The 26,021-nt window shown below is 35.9% G+C and overlaps 1 protein-coding gene across 1 annotated transcript in view; it reads left to right on the top strand.

Moving 5' to 3' along the window:
• LOC121422068 (UHRF1-binding protein 1-like) overlaps window positions 1–26,021 on the top strand; it is a 61,079-nt gene that overhangs the window by 12,280 nt on the left and 22,778 nt on the right. Inside the window, 4 exon segments of the mRNA XM_041616877.1 lie at window positions 14,452–14,490; window positions 16,879–16,955; window positions 18,257–18,365; window positions 25,646–25,849. Of these exon segments, the coding sequence (XP_041472811.1) occupies window positions 14,452–14,490; window positions 16,879–16,955; window positions 18,257–18,365; window positions 25,646–25,849 (429 nt within the window).

The following is a 26,021-nucleotide window of genomic DNA, read 5'->3' on the forward strand; positions in this document are numbered from 1 at the left end:
CGTAACGCCCATTTTACTGATTATGCAAATTAGGTGCCCCAAATTAGCATAAATATGCATATTATGAAATTTTTCTTAATGAAATTTTAAAATTCCACATTTGGGCTTTCTTACCCCACCAAAGATAACTTCTTAAATTAAAGATTAAATTTTGCCTTCCAGGGTGACCTTTTCTTGGACTTGCCCCTATGTACATGTATATGCATAAATATATATACATACAATTGATTGGAAATCTATGGAAAATGTATTATGCAATAAAAATCTATCGATGTATTTATACTGATGTATACCGGTACTGTATTGTAAAACAAAACGTTCATGTCAAGTGAATGATTTAAACCTTATTCTATATTAATATTTATATTAATTATATATATATTGTAAAGGTAAAAAATGCATGGGGGTGGGGTCATTTTTATTACCATGGAGCCATGTTTAGTTTTCCAGAGCCAATCTCTTTTTTAGCTCTGGGCATGGTTTCGCATCACAGTTTTCCAGCTGCTTGTATATTTATAACATCTTGTTTAATACTGTTCAATTTTTATTCATTTTTTAATTGATATCAAATGTTAAATGATGATTGAATTAATTGTTAATTGTTCACATAATGTTTATTATTTCATGTTTGTAACTGTGTTAGATATATTTACTAACTATAATTTTTACAATTTTCCATCAAATTGAATAGCTCAAGGAAGAATAAGGTTGATCAAATTTGAACAGAAATGGCACTTCTAAGAATCCCATTAATGATTTTCAATCTTCATAAAGAATAACCCACTTGAAATTATTTTTTTTGAATATTCAGTGCACTGCCTGCTGACGTTAGAAAACTAAATTGATTTCACAAATTCACATGTTGCGCCAGCACAGTCAATAACATTAATTATCACCCGTATCAGACATCTGAGCTGGTCAAGATACAAAACCGTATTGCCCTACATTTTCTCAATATCGTGAAGGGTAGGTATATTGTTTGTATTTTCCTCGGTCTCAATGCGCGTATTTACTTTGCATGCAGAGACGAAGCAAAATATACCGTTGTATTTTCCCTGGTCTCACATCCGGGCATTTGTGGATGCGTATAAAGAGATACGCTTCATAAGGATCCGCCCACCAACAATATACGTCATAATAAAGACAACGCTGAATCCGAGCGCTTGCAAGTACGTCATAATGGTTAAGAGCAGAGCCTAGACCGATATTAACATGACACAATAGAACTCTATTTTTAAAAGAAATATCCCCATTATCATGATTTTTGCTCTAGATATCTGATTTGGATGATAATAAAAATATTGACTGGCTCTTCTTTCAGGAACATCAAATATATTGCCCTTAAATGACCCATATTGCCCTAGTCTAAAGACTCGGGCCAATGTGATTCATTTGCTGGCAATACATTTGATGTTCCCCTCAAGGCCAGTCAATATTATATAATTATCCCAGCACACAAGTCATGCATTACCCAACAGAGTCACAACATGCACAGTCAATCACCGTTACACACATCGAAGTACAGGTGCTATCACTCACCAAAAAACCTGCCGAAATACAAATTTACATGTACGTCATTAAAATTGATTTTTCTGCGCCATATTTCCAAAGCAGGCGACAGATTAGTTCAGATTCAGGAAGCGGGGTCCCCGAAAATGCACTAAAAATGAAGAAATCCGTGATCTTCCCCGAGTTTGCAAACTTTATTTTCTTGCTAATTTATGATGGTATCTTCAAAATTCCAATAGAAAACCAAATCAGAATTTTTTTCTTTCCTGCAGTTACGGCGATATCGGACTTTGCAATTGTTTTTGAAGTTGCGAGAGAGATCCCAAACCACATGAGAGCAAATCGCTCGCCAATTTTGTGATTTTTTTCGCTATTCAGCAGCCATAAAAATAGTAAATATCAAGAAAATTGATGCTGCAATGAAAAAGGGAACATCAAAAAAGGAACATCCCGATTTTTTTTTTTTTTAGCCAATTTTTGAAAATAGTAAATATCAAAAATTTCCATGCGGCGGCCAAAATAGATGCGCGCGAGGACGATCAACTACTTTCTTTTTTTACTTGGCCTTAAATAATTGTACTGTACATGTGTAGAGTAGACCATGTGATGAGTGGATGAGTTGGCAGTGGACGAATTGGCAATTTATGGACATACACTGGTTGGTCTTGATTTTAGCAGTTCTTACAGTACGTAGTCAACTGTTCAGGAGCAATGGAATCGCCTCGAGATTACTTTTCATCTTAATGCAAAATTTCAACATACAACGATTATGACTTCCATATACATAGTACTGTAGTGTATTTAATTTCACAAGCATACCAATATTATGTTGAACCTTGAGCTTATACGTTTGCATTGCAGATTGTACAGTTAGGCCTACATTGCCGACCAATATTGTTTGTTAACAGAAGATAAGATCAGAATTGTTTTTATTACACATACTTGTATTGCCCTATTAAAGGGGAATGAAACGTTTGGAACAAATAGGCTTGTGTAGAAACAGAAAAATCAAAGAAAGAATAAAGAAAGTTTGAGAAAAATCGGACAAATAGTGAGAAAGTTATGAGCATTTGAATATTGCAATCACTAATGTTATGGAGATCCTCACATTGGCAATGCGACAAGGATGTGTGATGTCACTGATGAACAACTTTCCCTTTGGTGGACTATAAAATACCCTCAAAATGTCTCTTTTTGCTTTTTGTTATGATGATAAACTCTTTATCCATGATGTATTCTTAAAAAATATGTATTACATGCCCTCATGTAGACAGAACACATGATTTATGGATAGATGTGATAAAAGAGGCAATTCTAGTGAAATATATACTAAAGTAATGGGGAGAGTTGTTCACAAGTGACATCACACATCTTTGTCGCATTGCCAATTCGCTATCTCCATAGCATTAGTGATCGCAATATTCAAATGCTCATAACTTTCTCATTATTTGTCTGATTTTTCTCAAACTTTCGTTGATCTGTTTCTTTGATTTTTCTGTTTTCACACAAGCGATCTTGTTCCAAAGGTTTCATTCTCCTTTAAACCTTAGGTCTTGGGTGCGTGTTAAGGATTGTCACAAGTTATAGATTCATGGAGATGAATCACCAAATACCCCTTTCATAGTGAGAGCCGAAGTGGAGTTAGTCCGGAGTCCAGGAGGAGTTACTCCACTTTGGAGGGCAATATGAAAATTCTGAGATTAGTTCGATCCGGATTCAAAGCGGAGTACTCAACCCACTTCGAGAAGAGGCTTACAAACGGAGTTACTTCGCACCGGAAATGCGGTATGCGCTTATCGCTGTGATCTCGCGCATAACTTCCTGTCGATCGACCCGCTGCACACATCGCTATCTAGCGCAGCTGCATTTGCAAAACAAATTTCGGCGCGAATCGCTCGTTGGGGAATTCGGCCACACGTATGGCGCGAACTCGCTTGGAAACCATGGCAACGACTGCGGATACACCGCGGCGGTGCTTGCCAATAAGAAAGGGGTTTAAAGTCGGTCCGCAGTACAAGCAGATCAACTCAACCCGGAGTTACTCCGGAGTACTTCGCCTTCACTATGAAAGGGGTATAAGAGGGACTGTACTCAGAACATAGTAATACTGCAGGAGGGTACTACATGTACTTTAAATGACTTTTATTTAATCAATGACACCTAGATTTGATTGGTTGTTTGATATCGTTCATTCAGCCCATTTTGCAATGTCATCAACCGTGCAATTCTGGATCCATTCAATGTGCAACTTTGCATCCATATGATTTTGTCCATTGCACGCTCGCACCGAGACTGCAGCTGCAGGCACCAGCAGTGCTCATGACGTAACAATCAACAGACCATACTCGCACTGCATGAGCATGTTTTGCATCGAAAACTATAAATTTCATATGAAAAAATATCAATTTTTAGGTGTCATAAACCTAATAATGAGTGTTTTTCATTCATGCAATGGACAGAATACTTCATTCGGTGAAAGATAAAATAATGATCCATTCAACTCGGCTGTGCCTCGTTATTAAAATGGATCATTTCATCTTTCACCTCAAGAAGTATTCTGTCCATTGCACTCATAAACATTCATTATTTGTATGCTGATTCTCCCTCATTTTGAGACATGTCACTGATATAACTTCTTTTGTCAGGTATTCTGTACATTTAGCCTAGGTTAATCAACTGTACATTTATGTAAGTTGCATTTCTTGTCAAAAGCAGAAGAATGCTCATCACTCTTTGTCATCATGATGCAATTTATTTTTCTACTTAAAATTTTTCAATGATGAATACAAACATACATGTAGGCATCAAAATACTTTCTAAAAGTAGTTTGCCTGTAACCGGTTCGGGAAACTCCATTGGAAGATGGCTTTGCTAGCGTTCCCATTTGATCAGCTGAAAGTGGTTTACAAGCCCACTTCACATGAAGTCTTGTTGCTATGGGAACGCTCTCAGTGGAGATGACATGTTTCACTCAAAATGTGCAAAGATCGCTTCCCGAAGAATGGTTGTGTCCTCACTTGTACTAAAACCAGTTTAATAATGATATGAATATTTGTAATGCACCGGTATCCATCACAAAAAGATGCTCATGGTGCAATAAAGAAAAGAAAAGGAAAAGAAGGAAGGTAGAAAACCTACTAAAAAGAGAGGGGAAAATAACAATTACCTAAAAGTTTGTGTGAATAACCAGTTTAACAAAGCGAAGCGATCTTGAAAACTACATTGCGAGGTGGTTTGTAAGATCGCTTTCAAGACCACTTTGACCGTTCTCATTACATGTACACTAGTTTCCACTAAACTAGTTTTAAGCCGGTATTATGAGAACGGGGTCATACACATCAACATACAGTACATGTACTGTATGCTAACAAGAAAAAAAGTGAAAGGGAGGGAATGCCAACTAAAAGTATTAACAGAGCTCTAGCTTACATGTACAGTATGCGTATTGGCCTACAATGTATGTACCAGTACCTAAAAAGTAATAGTCCATAATGATGTTTAGTTGTTCGCTATAATGATTTCATTCAATTTGATTGAAAATAAATTGATAGTAAAGTGAATACACTTCTGCAGAATTCCTTTTAAAAAGGTCAACATCTTACCAGCATTTCGTATTGGATCTTGGTCCTTTTTTTGAATAAAGATTTCTTGAACTCTGTTAAAAGCTGATTGACAATTTTAATATACATGTACATGTAAGCATATTATCTTTAATGGGGAGAAAAATCATTGCTTGAAGTTGAAGATGGCCTGCACACACAGGAGTGGAGCAGAGTTTGATGGGATTCAATAATCTAATGTAAATAATAACTTGCTACAGGTGCATTGTACACAGTCCTAAAAACGGAATGATAATGCCATCATTGTTTGCTAAGCACACAAATATTTCAGGACACTTATCATAATTTTTCTCTTTATTGTGCTTGCACATGGGTACTTCTTGACTTTTAAAATTTAGATTGCTTGTAGTACATAGTCACTACCAGGGTGCTACATACATAAGCACTTGCCCGATTGCCCGGGGCAAGTAAAAGTTATAGTCGGGCGAGTGTTTTTAAGTAAAGACCAAAACTACTTGCCCAAATTGGGCAAGCAAGATTCACATGGGAGAAAGCAAAATTCTCACAGATGACCAAAATTAGGGTCGATATGATATGATATTGACCCTAAGTTTGGTCATGGCAGGCAAGATAAAATAACTTTGGAAAAAGAAATGCAATAACAAAGTAGATCAGTTCATGTCAAAAGAGAAAAATGTCAATGGTTTATAAAACCGCACAACTTTCTTTTGGATCTAGGTAAAACTTTTTTTCAATGATATTTTTGGGGGCAAGTGTATTCCAACTATTTGAAAATTTACTTGCCCAACTGGGCAAGTGCTTCTGAAAAGTTATTTCCACATTTTATTGTGCTGTAATGTAGCAAAATCTTGCTGGCGAGCCCATGAAGTTGCCCTGGAAATAGTTTGATTGAAATAACATTTTCCCCAGATCAGGGGCCCTGTTTTATACATGATTATAAATGTACAATTAAGCATAAAGTTTCAAAATTCATTGATTATTTACAATTCATGGCAAGTTTACATTCATTGTCATCATGACATTGGCCAAGGAAAAGAATTGGAGAAGAATCAGGAAGGGTATTAATGTTTGGAAGGAGAGGGGAATTGAAGAAAGAAAGAATTTAGTAAAAAGGAAAAAAAATGGGGAATAATTTTGCTTCTCAAATTTGATAAGCAGTTTAGACTGAGGAAATATTTTTTTGTTTTTGTCTCACCTGCATAGCAGAGTGAGACTATAGGCGCCGCTTTCTGACGGCGGCGGCGTCAACATCAAATCTTAACCTGAGGTTAAGTTTTTGAAATGACATAACTTAGAAAGTATATGGACCTAGCTCATGAAACTTGGCCATAAGGTTAATCAAGTATTAATGAACATCCTATTTTAGTTTCATGTCACATGACCAAGGTCAAAGGTCATTTAGGGTCAATGAACTTAGACCATGTTGGGGGAATCAACATCAAAATCTTAACCTGAGGTTAAGTTTCTGAAATGTCATCATAACTTAGGAAATATATGGACCTAGGTCATAGTAGTTTTCAAAGTCAGCACTGCTGCTATGTTGAATCGCGTGATACAGGTGAGACGGCCAGAGGCATTCCACTTGTTAAACTATCTGTGCAGTCATCTATGTCAAAACCTTAGAAAGGAGAAAATTTTGTGTGGTATTTTCAATAAGGGGGGAAAATCAATTTGCAACATTGAAATCAGGAAAATTATTCCCTGGAAAATCAAAGAAATTGTTAGATAAAAATAGGGATGCAAGAAATTTATTTTTATGAGAGAAGGAATAACATTACAAGACGACTAAGAGGAGTATTTAAGGAAAGTATTTCTAAAATAGATGAAAATACTTCAAAATGCCCTACTTATGTATGTCTGAAGCTAAAAGATGAAATCAACAGATCAGAAATTGATGGAACAACTACCTAATTGAGGAGTGCTTGGTGATGTGCATGTGTAGTAGTAGGAAAGAAATGAATGATTAATCAGAGCAAATGATAGTGAATGATTGCTTGGAGGCATCACTGCCCTTGTGAGCTAGAGTTAAAATTTTCAGACAAATAAGTGAGTCAATCCACGTCATATTTCTCATACCACCCACCCTCTATCATGCGCAGACACTCTTGTGCAATAGTTACTCATTGATCTGCATTTAGGTTTAATAGCCATGGTTCTCCACAGATGAGTATAAATATTGCACCAGTGCCCATGCATCATAGCCTACAATACGTAAACAGTGCATGTACATGTACCACAACTGTAATAATAGTGACTCATATTATTTTCAGAAAATATTAATTTTTCACTGAGCATCTCAGATTATGTGGTCAACCCCAATTAAAAAAAAAGCACCAGTGAATATGCATGTGTGTACTGTATAGTGCTTTGGTATACATGTACATGTACATGTATGAATTTTATTTTTCGGTAAATATTAATTTTTCACTGAGCATGTCAAATTATGTCCCCGGGGGGGCCACTCACATTGACGAGTGGATACCATGCGCGACCAAAAAAACACGTAAAAAGGATGTCTTTTTCACGACAGGGCACGTTACGTACGTAACGTGAAAAGGGTGTCAAAAACACAATAATAATGAAAAAAGGGTATCTAATTCGCTAGGAAGATTACGTGTTTAGGGTCGAATTTGCGGGGATGATAAAACAAAATTAAAATGTTTTATAAAGGATGTCCTTTTTGCCCCAACACTTCGTGTTAAGAGTCCGATTTGCGCGAGGTGTAGAAGGTGGGGTCGTACTAAACCAAATAAGGTAAATTAAGCCGACGACCGAAGGACCCGTAACAATAAAACATTCCTGTACTTGTTTAGGGGTTCATTTCAGGGAATATTTTCCAAGAGTATCGTTTTGTTTCCAATACTTGTTAAGGGTAGGGTTTCACACGGCAATACTTGTTAAGGGGTGCATTTTCAGAATATGGAAATTACGTGTTTAGGGTGCTTTTCGAGACCCCATGGTCGCGCATGGTATCCACTCGTGAATGGAAGTGGCCCCCCCCCCCCGGGATTATGCCATTGAATTCAGAAAATTAGTGACTACATTGTACATAGGCCTGTTTGTGTACATGTACATACATGTGTTTGCACTGAAGGCCTATCTTTCCATCAATTGATAACACTCTAGCAGAATATGTCAGTCTATTAGAATTTCAATGTTTAAATAGTGCTGGTCATTATTTTCTTTGTACGATAGTATAGATCTGTACTGTATGCTGATTGCTGCAGACTTGTTTTTCAAATGTGATAATAACTTTGCTCTAAACAGGATTCGATATTCATGTACTTGTAAATCCAATTTAATGCAATAAACCAGTGGAAAACATGTTGACAAATCCGATGTGTGTCAGAGATTTATGGAGTGGGTGGAATATTAGGAAATGGAATATATTCAAGCAAGAAGACTAGTTTATGGCATCAGTTATTGTAATAATGAAATAAGATTGTAAAAAAATAAAAATAACCTACTTTCATAAGTTGTGAAGTTGTTGGGATGACTATCAATTTCAATGTGATACGCTACTATCCCATATTAATGATATAGGATTTGTATAGCGCATGTATCCACCTTGCTACAATGTAGGTGCTCAAGGCGCTCCTTAATGTATATTACCCCGGTTAAGCTAATCTACCAATTCTGGTGCACACAGCTTTTTGAGGAATTACTTCCTGCCGGTACCCATATTTACATGTACACGCACCTCACCTGGGTCGAGTGCAGCACAGTGTGGATAAATTTCGTGCTGAAGGAAAACACGCCATGGCTAGGATTCGAGCCCACGACCCTCTGTTTAAAAGGTGAGAGTCAGAACCACTAGACCATGATGCACCCGTCGCATAGAGGTACTGTACACTGTACAGATATTTCTCATTAGTTCAAAAAAATCTTCAGTTCTTCAAATTGGCAACAATCATATTTTTACTTGAAAAGTGGATAACACAAGTCGAAATTAGAAAAAAAGAATTGATTCACTGCAATGTTGATGATCCACAGCATTTATATTGAGCCATATTTCTGTTTAAAACATCATTCAATGTTCCCATTTTCCTTTTTGAATAGCGATTTGGTTGTTTTTTAATCTTGTATAAAATTTGCCTTCTAAAAAGTCATTTGGTTCTTCTTTCTTGTTGCCAATTACCATTCTAAAATGTGATTTGGTTGTTTTTCCGTCTTGTTGCCAATTTGCCTTTTTAAACAGTAACGGTTGTTTTCATCTTGCCAATTTAGAGTGTGTACATAATTTGAACATGACATTCAAGTAAAAAAGTTTCAGTACCAGATACGTTTTTATTTTTCTTTATTTTCCATTTAATTGTAGCATTTTCGATAATGAAAAACTGAAAAATTGTATTCAGCATTACATTAGATGCTGGATAGTTGATACTTTAAATATTTTTTTCCATTTCAATATTCATGCACAGTTTATACATGTAAATATTGACCAGCAGCTGCAGCTAAAGGGGTCAGTTTACATTGTGTACATATGTACCATGCTCCTGCTAATATTCGTACTTTCAAATATATTATTATCAATATTAAACTGAATTGTTGTATTTGCTGACTGAACCAGTGACATTTCAAAATTCAATATCTGTGGATATTTCTCCCCTGGGACCTGGGTATTTTCTAATTTTATATTCCAAGAAGTGAGTGGAAAAGTTAATTTCAGTAGTGTGCAACCATTGCTGTTCTCATTGAATTTGAGCATGGGATGGAAATAATGATGAAGCTGAGAATATGTGAGAAATATGAATCAAAGAGGCTCAGTCTCATTTGGGATCGTTTTGATTTCATTTCTGACGAGAAACATTTCGGAATAATGGCAGTTTTGCTTGTTGAACTTTCCTTGCTCTCTTGTTAAAAAATAATGTGTAGAACTACATTTCTTCAGGAACAATGTGGTGCATTTTTGTTTTTGTTCAGCAAGAATAGTTCTGTGCCTGCACCCCTCACAAAAAGATCTGAAAGATAATCAAAATTGTGAAAATTGTGATTTTTAAAGTTTTGGCGACATCATGGACAGTTTCTTTATTGAAAATGAACTAAAGAAATATAAAAAGGGGAGAGGGAACTCCCCCCAAAAAATCATCATTGGGATAAAATTGTCTTTATAATACAGAATTCTGCTCTTCATATTTCAAGATGGCATTTGACAATATTAAGCTTGAACAAGCAGGCATTAAATATCCAGTTTAATATCTCATTATCAGACCACTTGCTATCCCTTGTGAAAGCTATTCATCGATAATTCATTCCTGTTAAGAATATTTTTATCGCTGGTCGAAAGGTCTGATTAGTCTCTAGGAAGAGACCCTGGAACAGAATCATGTCATTCAACTCCATAGCTTGCCTCTTTAATGAAGCCTAACTGGCTCTGTTAGAGCCTGCAGATGTTCTGCTATTACATGTACATTTTCCAATGTCTGTATACCAAGACTACATGGGCAGGATGAACCTGTACCTACCTGTAGCCTTTTGATTCAGACCCTGTATTGATATGAATCGACTCTCTAGAATCTAGGGTTTATGCATGCAAACTATACCATGCCAGTGATTATGAACATGATATCTTAATGCGCCTGTATGTGTATACTTGCGCTAGGTCCCAAGTAGAGCTGCATTTCCCGGGAGGGTTGTGAACGTGTGTCGCCAAGACTAAACCGAACGGTGTCAGAAACGATGCGGTCCTATTTTGTGAGCTCTCTCTCTCTCTCTTGCTCTGTGTTTAGTTAGAGGGCTTGTCTGGAGAATAGTGAAAAACAACAGGGGTCCTGTAACACAAAGGTTAGCGATTGATCGTGCGCTTGAATTTCACGATTGATTGTACATTTTAGTCAATAGAATCATTCGTAGAACACTGTTCTACGATCATTGCTAAGCTTTGTGTTACAGGCCCCAGGATGTTTATTTTTTCATAATGGTGTGATTGAAGAGGTTTATAGAGAGAGTATTAGAGAGAAGGAGAGAGGAAGAGAGATATTAAGGGACAGAGAGTCACAGACAAACTGAGAGAAGGAAGAATGCCAAGGAAGAAGTAGGGATTCTTGGGAATTCATTCAATAAAAGATATCTTGCATTACATTATTACATGTACATGCCCCCCCCCCAAAAAAAAAAACCTTTCCACTTCCAGTGATTTTCACTAGTTACATTTAAAAAAATACTGAAATGCATCTGTGATTGGCTGAATGCAAACTTGTAAGACATTTCATGAAATGCCCCCTGATATCTACTGAAGATGGTAACATACTGGTAGTGGATCTGGGGATTTTTAATGATGTTTAACAGCTTTCCCCTCAGCCAATCAAGTAATTATTTTTGTAGCCTGTATTAATACCGGTGAAAATGAAAATCACTCAAAAATCTGAAAAACTCCCTCTTGTGTTTCTAAAAGGAAACAAAACCTGAAAATATACATGTACATGTATCCCTATCAAGGCAGGATGTTGATTTGTTCAGATTTTTTTTTTAATTTATAGATTACTATCAACTGCCAACTTCTTAAAGGGTTTTAATTCAGGTTGTGGTTTAATTTAAGTTGAAAGACGTCAATTTCATATATACATGTCATGTTTATAATGAAGCGCACATACATGTACATGTACATGTATAAGGCGCTATCTTATACACAGTAATGCGAGTCCTCTTTATACCATGATTTTAGCAATGCGATGGTGTCTCTTTACACTAAAATAAGAAGGAAAAAAATGCCTGGTCACAATACTACAAAATTTAATGGTCTTGTTCTTGAAGAACATTTTATTAAATTGACCTTTATTTTTTCACCATTTCAAATTGACAACAGCCAAGTACAAGAAGATGTATTGTATCTGTAAACCAATAGTGACATTGGACACTATACAGTATACAATGTAATGTGGGTGCTCTAGTTATTTAAAGCTTATTATGACAGTCGTACCTGTAAGCACAGTGTATTGTTTTCATATCGCTTGAACTTTAGACAGGAATGCCAAGATTGCACTTCAAATCATAACACAATCTCTCTACATCGATCCAGGCTTGAGTTCATGAATGTTCACAAGTATACATGCATATGTACTACTAGTACTAGTATTGCGCAACTACAGTTTGCTCTCTGTTTTAGATCTGAAATCTGGGATTTTATCCTTGTTATGATTATGTAGCAAGTAGCAATTAGCAATTATCTTCGCACATTTGTGTACATTTCTGTGAAAGAGTTGTGAATTAGAAAATATTTTACCTTGTGCATGTACATGTAGATTAATATGGTAAACCACTTGAGACATACATAATATGCTGTACTAGTTAAAAATAAGTACCAATAATTTCAATGTTCTGAGAAAATGTGATTTTTCCAGCCTTGTCCTAAATCAGATACATGTAATTTATGGTATTCATTGTACTATACATGTACATGTATGTGTACTGTGTAGTAATGGAAGTGTGTGTGAGTTGATTGGATTTTGAGAAATCCCTATTATTGGAGTCAAGTGGGAAGATGCAATGTTTGGAATACATGTACATGCAGTGTTCATTGGGAAAATATGACATAAAGAGGCTCACAATAATTTTTTTTACGTACATATTAATAATCAGGAAATTATTTTTTCTGGTATCGCATTTTTTTAAAGACCGCTACTGTGCTACTTAAAAAAAAAATCATTTGCGTTACTGATTTTCACATGTACATACAGTACAATGTACATGTACATGTAGGACTGTACAATGCTTTAATAGTTGAGACAGAGCTTTTCTCACACGACCCAAAATTTGGTAAGCGAAATTATTTGAGCAAGTTTACATATTTCATTTTCTATGAATTTACATGTGGGGTTAAATATTTCAGTACACAGTAATTATGTTCATCAATCTCCTTTTTTTCCAGTTCTTTAAAACTACACATTTATGCCAAAAAGAAAATAAATTCAAATATCCATATCATATTATGCTCTGTGTAGAATTTCTCATCTAGCATGTATGCATGGGCTTGCCAGACAGTGTTGTAAAGCAATCCGATCATTTTTCGTTATCGTCAAGGATAACTCCAAAGCTTATTAGCATGCTTGATAGCTCGGGCAGACGTCTTCAGCTGATCCAATATAGTTTACACTCTAACCTGCAGGTCTAGAGATGGAATTTTATTTTTAGACCAGCTACATGTACATGTATCTACCTTTTGTTTTGTGGTCCAATAGTTGAAAAGCTCCATTAATTTCCTAGTGAAAATGATAAATTCGCGTCCATATAAATAACGCGCCACGCCAACAGTTTTTGTACAAGTAAGTTCACTATCTATACAATACTAAAATCATTTTCTTTCAATATGCTGGCAGTACTGGCTTCGCAAAGAAACAATACTTTAAAAAGTCTGGGGATTCCAGCCATTCACACCAAGCAGGACTTTTTCATCATATCATAAAAAAATACTATAAATATCATGAATTTCATAAGAACCTCTTTAATCACACAAAAAATGATTATAACATTCAACATTTAGGTAAACATTATCACCATTTACAGAATTGATTACCAGACCGACTTGAACAATTCCTTAAATTCCTTTTTTTTTGTATACAGGCATAATGTGAAGCTGGAACATGTCTACATGTTTAGGCGACCTTCAAATAAAGGTCATGTACATGTTTTACCTATTGGTGTGAATTTTCAACAGACCGAATTTGGGAAGTTTAATTTGAAGGTGTTTATGATCTGTAAAGTGCACATGTGCTTCATCTGACAAGGACACACCCCTCTCTTCTGGCCCCCTCCCCCAGCTTTATAATTGCATCACACCTTTTACATGTACAAGTATAGTATAAACTTAATATCAGGACCATAAACATCTGTTACAGATAATGTAAAGTTACTGAAAATTTTAATTCAAAGCAATTGATTTTTAAGGTTTACCAACCTCTACAATTTTTTTATTACTTGCCACTGCCTTTATCAGGCAAGTTATAGTTTTGTGTGCACCTGAGACAGAATGGTCGATTTATTTTTTTTTGCTATTGCAACTTTTATATGAAAAGGCCATGGTATTTTGCAATTTCCAGACCCTTCAACTTGCTGTGTGGCTAACATCAGATTCTCATACAAATAACAATGATAGAGGCTTTTTGGGTATTAAAGGTAGTCTTTTCAGGAACCATTTTTGTATTTCCAGAAGCAAATTTGATCTATACTAGATGCTTTTTTTTTTTTTATTGATACTTTCTTTGTCAAGAAAAATTGAATACTTAACGACAGAAAAGTGTAAAACTTTCAATTCCTTATAATGCTATTACATTTTGATATCAGTACATACTGTAGTTTTGACTTTGGGTCATTTGTATTTGTAAGAAAGTTATTAACTATCTTTGTTTTCTTTTTTCCCCTTTAGATTCCGTGGACAAAGCTAAAGACACATCCAATATGTTTGGTAGGTACCTGTAGCCTACAACACAATAATTAAATTTGAAATATCTGTTCCCATCTTTCTTTGGGGGTGTTTCTTGAAGCAAATAATGGTTTTCACTGACTAATTTGTTCTGAACCAATCAGATGCAAGTATTTCAGTGGCTTATAACAGATAGCAGTGAAAATTACTTGAAAACTACAGTGTATTTGTTTCATGAAATGTCCCCCTGTTTTGCTGAAGAGAGGGTACATGTATTGTGATGTGAAACATGTTGGGCCTACAATGTATGTCAACATGTAAATGACTACCTTGTCTGAAGATAATTGAATAGAAACATTGCCATCATGTGCTGCTGGCCTTGTAAAGTTCTTGTTATGAGTATTAAATTATGACATAAATTTGCTGTTAAGCACATGTTTAGTACCTTCATCTCTTAATTGGATTAGTTTTTAATTTCTTACCATCTCAAGATAATGGCTTAACATGATTCCCATGCGTACATTCATTGTTTTTCTCTCCATGTTATTCTTACATGATGCAATCTTGAGGCATAGAGACCAACAGTTGCTGAAAATTGTTCAATAATTGGAGAGCATCCATATTAATTTGCACAAATGTGTGATGCGTTTAATACTAGATACAGAGCTGAGAACTAGTACGAGTTTTCATTAATTCCTACTATTTTTAAAAAGAAAATGAGAACAATTTTGATGGTTTCATGCAAAATTTATTTCTAAACTTTCAGTTTTATGTGTTGTCTTATTGTAGTTTAATACCAAAATACTGATTTTCAGCTGTAGAAATACTGAAATGTTCTTGTTCATATTGCTTGTTTGGAAAAAAAATAGCTTTTTGAAATGTGGTATAGATTTGATTCCTGTGTGAAGAAATACAGGAGGAAACGTTAAGGTCACCGCACACCTTACAACTGTTCGCAGTCCTATTTTGGAACAAATCACATTTTGCTCATTTTTTGAAAATGTGAATGGAATATACATGTATCATTTTATTTGAGGTTAAAATCAATTGAAAGAATACTAATATAACCATTTTGAAAGGTTGCAAGCTTTTATTTTGAAGTAAAGGCCAAATTAGTATCAAATCGTAGCCAATCTTACGACTGATATGACGTCATTACGACTTTAAATTCGCTTTTATTTTGAGAAGGATGACAGCATAGTCACAAATTTGAAATAGGTATTCATACCATGATTTAGAACATTACACAGTAAGATATTCCAAGTCTCAATATTAGCATCAATTTCTACTACATTTTATTATGAAATCGGGTCGCAGACCAATCGTAAGGTGTGTGGTCGCCTTTAGTTACTGCACAATGTATCATTCTTCTCATCTAAATGCAAATTGAATGTGGGCAGTTTTGGGTAGTTCAAGTTGTTTATGCTCTGATGTAATTCATTCCATCTCCGGAGGGTATCTCATTGTGCCTTGAAATGGAATGATTGTTCAGAGAAAACGTTTGAGGTGATTGTACATGTAGGTTAAAAAGTCTAAGACAGAGGAGGAGAGATGGAGGGGGGAGCTGAGCTAAGGCGGGACAGGGAGAAGGGGGATGGGAAACGAGGGATATTGGTAGTGGGAGTCAGCCCTGGTGGAAATAAAAAGAATAGGTGGTTTCAAACTGCCTCGATCATAAGAATCCCTGTTAAATTATGAGAACTTTTTTAGGCTAAAAAATACCCATTAATTATTCCTGCATTCACACCGCCCCGAAACATACCCTTCGGGATAGGTTCCTGAAGTTACGAGCATGTGCAGTATGGTCTGATAAGCAGGCAAGGCGCGATATTCAAAATACTAGCCCAGCAGCCACCCAAGGCGCCCGCGCCCAACGACACGCTGTGCTAAAAGTTCCCGTAAATTGCTTTCACATTGCCAAAATACCTGCGACCTTGGAAAAATCCCCGCGAAAGTTCTCGTAATTTCACCAAGTACCTAACTAGACTATTTAGCAAGTATTTTCTTTCGGGGAAATAATGCGTAGTTTGCTTTCACATTGCCAAAATAACTGGTATTTTCTGATTGGGGTAAATTTCCCGATCAGAGAATACCTGGAACTGACGAACTTTGAGGCAGTCTGAAACGACCTTATGAGAAACTTGATTACTGCACTTTTTCAAGCAGGGGGATTTATTTCCAAGTTGAGTATAAATTGTTACGTAGTTTCTCATGAATTTCAACTTCGATAGTGTCAAAGTAAAAAGTATTAAAAAGTTCACTGAAATTAAAAATATGTGTCATATTCACAGCAGAAATAATGTTCATATGTGCAGTTCAGGAGAGAGAAATTTGATAAAAAGAAAAGATAGTGGTTTGTCCAACTTCCATTATTAAGTATAATAATTCTGGGCCAAGTATTCCTTATTGTCTTTTTATTTTTGTTCCCAGTACTTGGACCAGGTGGAGCTAGAAATGGAGACATGTCGAGATCTCAGGAAAACAGAGAATAAACAGTCTTTGCAGTCGTAAGTGCCTATCATATTAGAGTGTCAAGCCATTTTAACCCAAGTGATGTTGTTGTTAACCAACCTGGTGGGTGTTTCATAAAGCTATTCGTAAAGTTACGAACGACTTTATGCACGACTGGAACATGTTCTTAGGTCATAACTCAATTACATAGGGATATCACATAGCACAAGAAAGGATCACCAGTCGGTCGTAAAGTCATTCGTATCTTACGAACAGCTTTATGAAACACCCCCCAACAACAACATAACAACCAACTTGATATAAAACAACAACATCACTATTAAAGAAAGTGATCTTTTTTGGTGTTAGTTTTTTTGCAAGAAATAGCTTATTTAAACTTGATATTTGCAGCTGAATAGAATTCAATTAGGCTGTATGTTTATTTCATAGTGTAGTAGGTTTCACGGTACACCATGTATCTTTCTTAGGCAAGTGTTGGTCCTGAAAAGTGTGTTCTTGTCGTCCTCAGGAGAATGAGCAAAGTTTGTAAAAGCAGGCCTTATATACTCTGTCGAAGTTCCGTCTGCACAATCTGCATGTTTATTTCATGTTTTTCATTAGAGAATGTGGCAGGTTGATTTGATGTTATTCTACAGCTTGATGGTAATGTGCTTGAATTTGATAATCAACCCACTTTATCCATGGATGATTTTCATTTGTAAACAATTCAGGGTAAAGGGATTTTGCTAATGAATTTATCCTGACCACAGAACAGTTCAAAATATCTAATTAAAAGGGGGCAGAAACTTGGTTGCTCATGGCGAATCCCTCCCCCTTAAATTCCCTGAGTCCCGGAAAATGAGTCTCTGAAATTCCTATAGGGTCCAACATCTTCCAGATATCTTTGTCTTGTAAATAATCACACTGTATTATTCAGTGTTAGATTCAATGTGACAATAAAATTCATCTAAAATTTTAGTTGAAATTAGAAAAAAATCTGTGTGTAGTTACTATACGAATCACACTTTGGATCATGAAACTGTTGAGGATACTGAATTGATTTGAATTAACTTGTATTATGTGGAGCGTTGTGGCCCAGTGGATTAGTCTTCGGACTTTGAAACAGGGTCGTGGGTTCAAATCCCAGCCATGGCGTAATTTCCTTCAGCAAGAAACTGATCCACAATGTGCTGCACTCAACCCAGGTGAGGTAAATGGGTACCGGTAGTAAGTAGCTGTGTGCGCTATGAACGCCTAGCTTAGCCGGGTAATATAGGAGTTTCTTGAGCACCTACATGTAACAAGGTGGATATGTGCGCTATATAAATACCCTATATTATTATTTTATTCTCTTTAGAGCACCAAGCAAGTACGGATTCCCGGAGAGAGTTGTAGATGGAATGTATGTTCATGTTAACTCAATCATTGGGAAGTTCAAATCGGACACATTCCATGCAGATATACAGGTGGGTTCTATATTTGTAAAAAGCAGTGTAATGGTGATGATGACGTTGTTGATTGTGATGATGATATTGCTAATCATGGTGTACTGATGGTGATTGTGTGTTTAATGGTAAATGTGTCAACGATAATGATGATGGTGATGAAAAGGTGATGATTTTAGTGATGTTGGCGATGGTGCTGATGGTGGTGATGATGGTGGTTGTGATGGTGATGATAGTAATGGTGATGATGATGTTGGTGATGATGATGATGATGGTGGTGGTGATGATGATAGTAGTGATGGTGATGATGATTTGTTATGTTGGTGGTGGTGATGATGATTGATGATAATAATTTATTATTGATGGTGATGTTGGTGATGGTGATGATGATGGTGATGGTGGTGGTGATGATGATAGTAGTGATGGTGATGTTCATGGTGAGGATTTGATATGTTGGTGGTGGTGACGATGATTGATGATAATAATTTATTATTGATGATGATGATGATGATGGTGATGGTGATGATGATTGATGATGATGGTGGTGGTGGTGATGATGAAGATGATGATGATGATGATTGATGATAATAATTTATTATTGATGATGATGATGGTGATGATGATGATTGATGATGATGATGGTGATGATAGTGATCTTGCCAATGCTGCTTCTGATGATGATGGTAACGTATACCTGAAAGGTCATAATGAAACATAGCAAGAAATCTTCCCTTCTTTGATCACCTCTTCTCTTAACTCCTGCACACCATCTCGTCACCCTTCTTGCAACCATGATTATCCATCACACCGTAGGTGACATGTTTATGAAGGTGATAGCAGCTACTTAAGGTGTTTTTCCTTTTCTCACGCACTCTCGCATCTCCACCCAAGACTTCATCATGTAATTTCATACCCTCTCCCATTGATTGTAATGAGATGTGTTCATACTGGAAACCGTACTTCTCTAATTTTCCAGAATACAGTACAATGAAAAAGGTAGTAGTGTACAAGCTACCCCGTTTGCATTCATGGTCATTCTTGACCTCCATGATATCAAAGGGCAAATGTGCATCATAACAAAGGGATAAGTACCATTTAACAGTCCTTTATGATATTTATGGATTTAGTTTGTGCAATTTAGTTTAATACAGGGTGGAATACCATTATTAAGCAGCTGGACACTTGCGCAGTTGCTATAATCAGGAAAGAAAAAAAAAACTATTATGAACTTGGTTCTAGACACGCAAAATGTATTAAAGGTATGCTTTTGTTTCCGTAAAACATGTGCGTGTTCCCTATACAATGCATTTTTATCCACTCTCACTGGCCCAACCTGTCTGAAAAGCGTGTTGGACTTTGTACCATTCTACTCTCGAAGCAAGTGCAAGCACTCCGTTTTTATGGGCAAAATCATTCCAAGCATCCTCATGTAGATTGAAATGACATTAGTCACATGCCATCAGGCAAATCAGCTTACAGTAGACTCATTAGACTGTATTGAAATCGTTTGTTTTGTTGAAAAAAAAACTCCCAGATACTCAGACAATATGTTGTGCATTTTGTATTTTTGATTGAAGAGGGCTTGATTTATTGCAACTACATGTAACTGTCACACATCTCTTAATACATGGATGTGACATTGCACTCATTGAGTTGCAATCAAATGTAAACAATGTGATTTTCAACCTGGGAAAAAATAACATGGGGAATCGGGGCAATTTTGTATCATAAATACTGTACTCGTGAGATCTCTGAAAAATTAAGAAAAAGGAGATACTAAAAATTCACAATCACTGCAATGTTAAAACATATATCAGATGTTGCCTATTTTATAGGCGGTAGGTTGTGAAATTTTGCCCCTTAAAATGTGAATTAATTTTTTGGCCCGCTTCAACCAGTAATGAGCATTTATTTAGGACGTAAATGCAAACTTTTTGCAATGTGCCCCTGATTTTCTTGAGAATCTTTTGCCACTCTGAACTTCACTTCAACTCGTGTGAATGACCCCATTGTCTCCAGCATATACCGTTTCACGCAATTCCATCCCCTTCTCATCGATTCTGGTCTGCTGTGTCCACACTTTAGCCTTTGAAATGAGCCACAACCTTTGTGACAATGTCACCCCAGCAAATGCAAGGGGTAGCTTTTCACAATATCAATATAAATGTGCATGTCAGCACTCCAGTTCACCTACACAATACAACTCAAAGAAATTTGTTTATTCTGAAACGAGAATGAAGGGGGAGGGGGAGAAAATAACAAAAAAAGAGGAAATTTCTTTTGACAACTGCATACATGTTCAATACATGCATATTGCAAGGGTTTTCCTGACTCAGGCTACAATGTACATACCATGTACAGTAGCAGAATTGTCCGCTTATTAAATGTTAGAAATATACAAAAAAGAGGGGGGTGGGGGGGGGGGGGGGGGGGTGAGCAAGAATAAAAAAACAGAACTTTCTTTGAAAGCTGCATACATGTATATTTCAAGGTTTTTCCTGACTTGGACTGTGTAGCTTAAATGTCTGCTCATCATATGTTAAAAATATACATAGCAAGGAGAGTGAAACATTAAATGAGCTTGCTATTGATTTTATGCAGAATGTATTAGATAGTCTGTCAACACAGACCCTTTATGGGAATAGTATACCTACCAAGTTATAGGGGGGGGGGGGGGGGTACATACATTATTAATTGCTTGGCACATGCCTAACCAAAAAGTGCATTTTCTAAGTACTGTACAGTGGTCACATTCCTCTGATGTATTTTGATTTAGTGTCATGAAATGCGAACAATTGAAAATAATCGTTTATAAAAAATATTAAAAGTTTAAATACAATGTACAAATGATCAAGGAAAAGATTTCTGGAATTTATGAGATATTGATATTAGAGATACCTTCCATGTATCAGTCTTGATTATACATGTACAATTACATCTGGTTTAATATTAGAAATTTAGTGCATGTTATTTTTGTTAAGGATTTAACACAATTCACTTGATAGCAAACTCCTTTTCAGTTTCTTTGTGATAATCTTTTTGTAATATATAAACTGACTAATTATTTTTTGCAGCTATGTCACATACAAGAAGTAATGTTGATTATTGGAATCCCTATTATATGTAGTCGTTGTCTTTTGAGATACAGGAGAGTTTACTCATGTTTAGTTTGCTTATAAACATTGTAGGGCTATTTAGGTTTTGACAGAAAACATGAAAGTGTCGTAAAAACTAGACTAAGCAATTGATGTCAAACACATTACATGTTGAGAAATTGCAATGTATTGACAATACACTAGACATCCCTGGGAGCCTGATAATGCATTATGTGAGTCCAATGCATTGTTTCTCAGTTTCTATCCTTTGTGCTGTATGGAGAATGAAAAGATCAAATTTAAGATTTGACCTCGAAAATATATTCATACAGAGCTCTACTTCTCATGAATCATGACTCTTCACACATCTTCTTTTTCTTACATTTTTTAGTGCTCTTTAATACTTTCTCAGATTCTCCTCATTTTACATGTACATGTACATCTTCCTTATACCTGTTGCTTGCTGGGCTCAGGTACTCCCCGTCCAAAGCCTATGGGATAAAGCATTTTAATATTAAATGGGTTAAAATGTATATTCTGGAGCACTTTGTCCACTTTACCCAAGACTCACATTTTCTATGAGTCATTTGAATGCAATCTTTATTGGAATTTTGATTAAAATAAACCCTGATATTTTCCTTTTAATATCATCATTTACATTATTTGTCATCATCATCATGATCATCATCATTATCATCATCTGTGATCTCCATCACCATCACCACCACCACACCATCATCATCATCACCATCATCATCACCATCATCATCATCATCATCACCATCATCATCACCATCATCATCATCATCATCAACATCACCATCACTACTGTCATCATCACCACGACCATCATAATTCTTCTTGTCCTTTTTTCTGTCTTTTCTTCCTTCCTTTTTTTCTCCTTTTACTATCTTTCTCATCTTCTATTCATCATCACCATCATCATCATCATCATCATCATCATCATCTTCATCATCATCATCATCACCACCACCACCACCATCACCACCACCACCACTATCATTAGCATCATCATCATCAACATCATCATCATAATCATCATCATCATGATCATGAGCATCATCATCATTTTCATGTTCTTATTTCTCTTTTCTTCCTTTTTTTCTCCTTTTACTATCTTTCTCATCTTCTATTCTTCCATTTACTTTTCAGCTTTCCAATTGATGGTCCTTTCCCTCTTTTGCCTGATATTTGTCCAGTCTTTTCCACCATCTTTTTATTTATTCTTATGTCTCACTCTCTCCTCGTTACTGTCTTACGTTATCAGCCAATGTTACATACATGGATAGGTGTCCCTCTCCCCTTCAGTATTCACTCTTCCAGCCAATAATATACATGTACATGTATGTCAGGCAAGCAATAAACATACAATGCATGTCACATTATCTGGCATTATCAGAACAGACAGTGACACCGCCATCTTGTATGAGCTGCCCTTGAAAGTATATTGAAGTGGAAAGCTGAAACGCACCAACCAGGTGCCAGTCATTGGAACATGATAACACTTTAGATGTCATAGACTTCTTCATTTTGTATTAAAGGCTTGTTCAGATTTGACGGATTATTAATGTTTTATGATATCAAACACCAGGGCCCACTTGCTTGTATGAGAATTTAGTTTAGGTAATCGATCAATAGATTATTCCAAAGCTTCGGAGTATCGATGCTATTGACATGAACTGTTTCTAGCTGCTTTTTTTTTAGATTTCGTGGTCTGCTTTCAAAACCATCTAAACTCCTCAATTTTTTTTTGGACTTTGATCGATAATCCCTCCTCGGTTTCAGTAAATATCAATGAATATAGCATACAATGATACCCTACATGATATGATTATGGTTCACATGGAGGTGCAGTGCCTTGAAATGTGGGCCAAGGTCAAAATTCAAAAGTTGCAAAATGACACATTATTGAAAGTCACTGTTCTTTTCTCAGTGGTGATGAGTGAGTTTCTCAGTGGTTTCTTTTGTTTTCATGCACCTTAACATCAACTTGAACATGGAATCAAACACACGTCTGCACAAGCAAACACATAATAAACAAACAAACAAACATGCATGGGTGTTTCAAACCACGACTCAAACCATGTTATCTCACAGAACCATCACCGCAAAAGAAGGGGCTTGATTTGAATAGATTTTCATCTCTTTTTGCAAAGACAATTTAAGAATCATGTTCTGTAATGACCCTTCATGACTATTTCTGCTCGTTTTGCAGCTTTTCAATTCAGACCTCATCCAACACTTTTGAATCTTGCTGTTTTCGTGATGGCATGGTATCATTTAAAGAAAATTAAATGATCTTTTAAATGATGTAAAATATGCATTGTGTAAAATTGGGAGTTAGGAGAAATTAATGGCCAAACACAGATTTCTGCAACAGTGGATAACTGCAGACCTGCCAACCAGTACGTTTTTGCCCTATTTAGTATGTTTTTGCTACCAAAATATGGCAGTTTTCTTTTAAAAAAAAAGTAAATTTATTGAGAAAAAATTATCTCTATACAGTGCGTATCAAAATAAAGTTTACACTTTGAAAAAATCCTGTAAAATTATACATTTGTAATATCCTGAAGATTTTTCCACTTTTTAACATTGGTACAGATCCATTTAAGCAAATGACGATATAAATATCGAAAAATATTTCCGCTTGAGTGAGCACCGCTTACTTTTGAAAAGTTAGTGAAAAATGATTTGCGCAGAACTTTGAAATAGCTATGCGAATAAAACTAAACCATTATCATGAAGAACACGTAGAATTTAGCAAGTAAAATTGATTTGAAGATATCTTTGACCTCTTTTAACTTGTTTCCTTGCCCAATACACTTCGAAGAGTGCATTACGCCTCGCCCCACTCCCCCACACACCAAGGCCATCAAGACGATATTTGATTTACACTGAGCTGTTATTTACATAAAATGAATTAGGATTGATTTTCAATTTGTTAATCATTGTTAAGCTTGGGAAAAGTGTGGAGAAACAAGTATTAAATAAAAAATTAAATGTCAACCCACTTAAAATAATAAAAACTTAGTGAAAAAGTGCTGGAGATGTCTGACGTAAACTTGTGTTCAGATTCAGTTATGTCCTCAGATCCAGCTGGCACAAAAAGGGTAAAAGTTGTGCTTACTAAGTGTTGAAATTTCAATTTGGGTGGCAAATTTGTTTTAAAATGCTTGAATGTATCTGTTTTATCTTAATTGACTAAAAGTGCAAGGGAAATGTAGGGAAAATGTATCGCAGGGTAAGTTTGATTTCGCCCTTTCCCCTTGACACTGCGTGAAAACGAGCATTTCTGCGCAAACAGATTTCTGCGAGCTTTACAAAAATGGACAGTGCTCACTCAAGTGTAACATTCTGTCAAAACCTTTACTTTCATTGGATAGATGAGAACCAAACCAAAGATTATATGTGAAAAAATTACTCACATAATGTTTATTTTTTAATTCCCAGAGCTTTTTCAAAGTGTAAACTTTTTTTTGATACGCACTGTATGTCTCTATTTCATAAAACTTACACAAATATGGTTATTAGATCAATGTAATTTCAGGTAACTTGTTTTTTTTTCTTCCCAATCATTTACGTTAAAACCAGGGTGAGATATATACATGTTTAAATGCTTTTTTTTTCATCTGCAAGAGCAGTGCGCATTTCAGCTTGCATGCAGCTTGAGCGCCACTTTTATTATGAAATACACTTTTTTGGGAAAAATACATCTTTTTTTATCACAGAATACAGTTTTTCATTCCCAGAGGTTGGCAGGTCTGGATAAGCTTTCGTATTGCTGTAAATGGGGTTCTCACTTGACAATGAGGAGAAAAATAGAATATTCCCTATTTCATATAAGAAAATACAAAAGAAATAGTGAGTCCATGATGTCATCAGTCTCCTCATTTGCATATTCACCATGCGGGATGTGCATATAACTGTTTTGTGAAATTAAGCAAAACTTTAAGATGTCATTTAAACTTGACTATTTTACATCCGATTTTGATGAAATTTTCAGTGTTATGCTTGTCAAATTTTTCTCTTTTTATTCAAATCAACTTTTTGTTGGGATGGACTTGTCCTTTAGGGAGTGGTGGCATCGAAAGCAGGTCTAATCACCTTTCGAGGGTTTATTCCTAAATACATGTACATGAGAAACAATTGGCAAATTTTTTGTATTCTGATTATTTTCTGTTGTAGATTGCCCAGCTTGTTGTCCAGAGTACAACCCCAGACTGGAAGTCAGCAGACCTGAGATACTCCAGGATTAAAGACATGAATCGAGGACAGGTTCTTACCTTCAAGGCAGTGGAATGGTCCACGTTTAGACTGACAGTAGATGCGATAGAGAGAGGGTCGGGCTCTCCCACTACGCCAATTAGGTTGATCACAAATCAAGGAAAGGTAATTGAACAAAAGCATATATTCATAACTTGAAGTTTTTACCTTTAAGGCAGTGGAATGGTCCACGTTTAGACTGACAGTAGATGCGATAGAGAGAGGTCGGGCTCTCCCACTGCGCCAATTAGTTTAATCACAAATCAAGGAAAGGTAATAGAGAAAACATTTTTACCTT

Source organism: Lytechinus variegatus, chromosome 9, assembly GCF_018143015.1.
Source record: "Lytechinus variegatus isolate NC3 chromosome 9, Lvar_3.0, whole genome shotgun sequence".
Classification (NCBI taxonomy): domain Eukaryota; kingdom Metazoa; phylum Echinodermata; class Echinoidea; order Temnopleuroida; family Toxopneustidae; genus Lytechinus; species Lytechinus variegatus.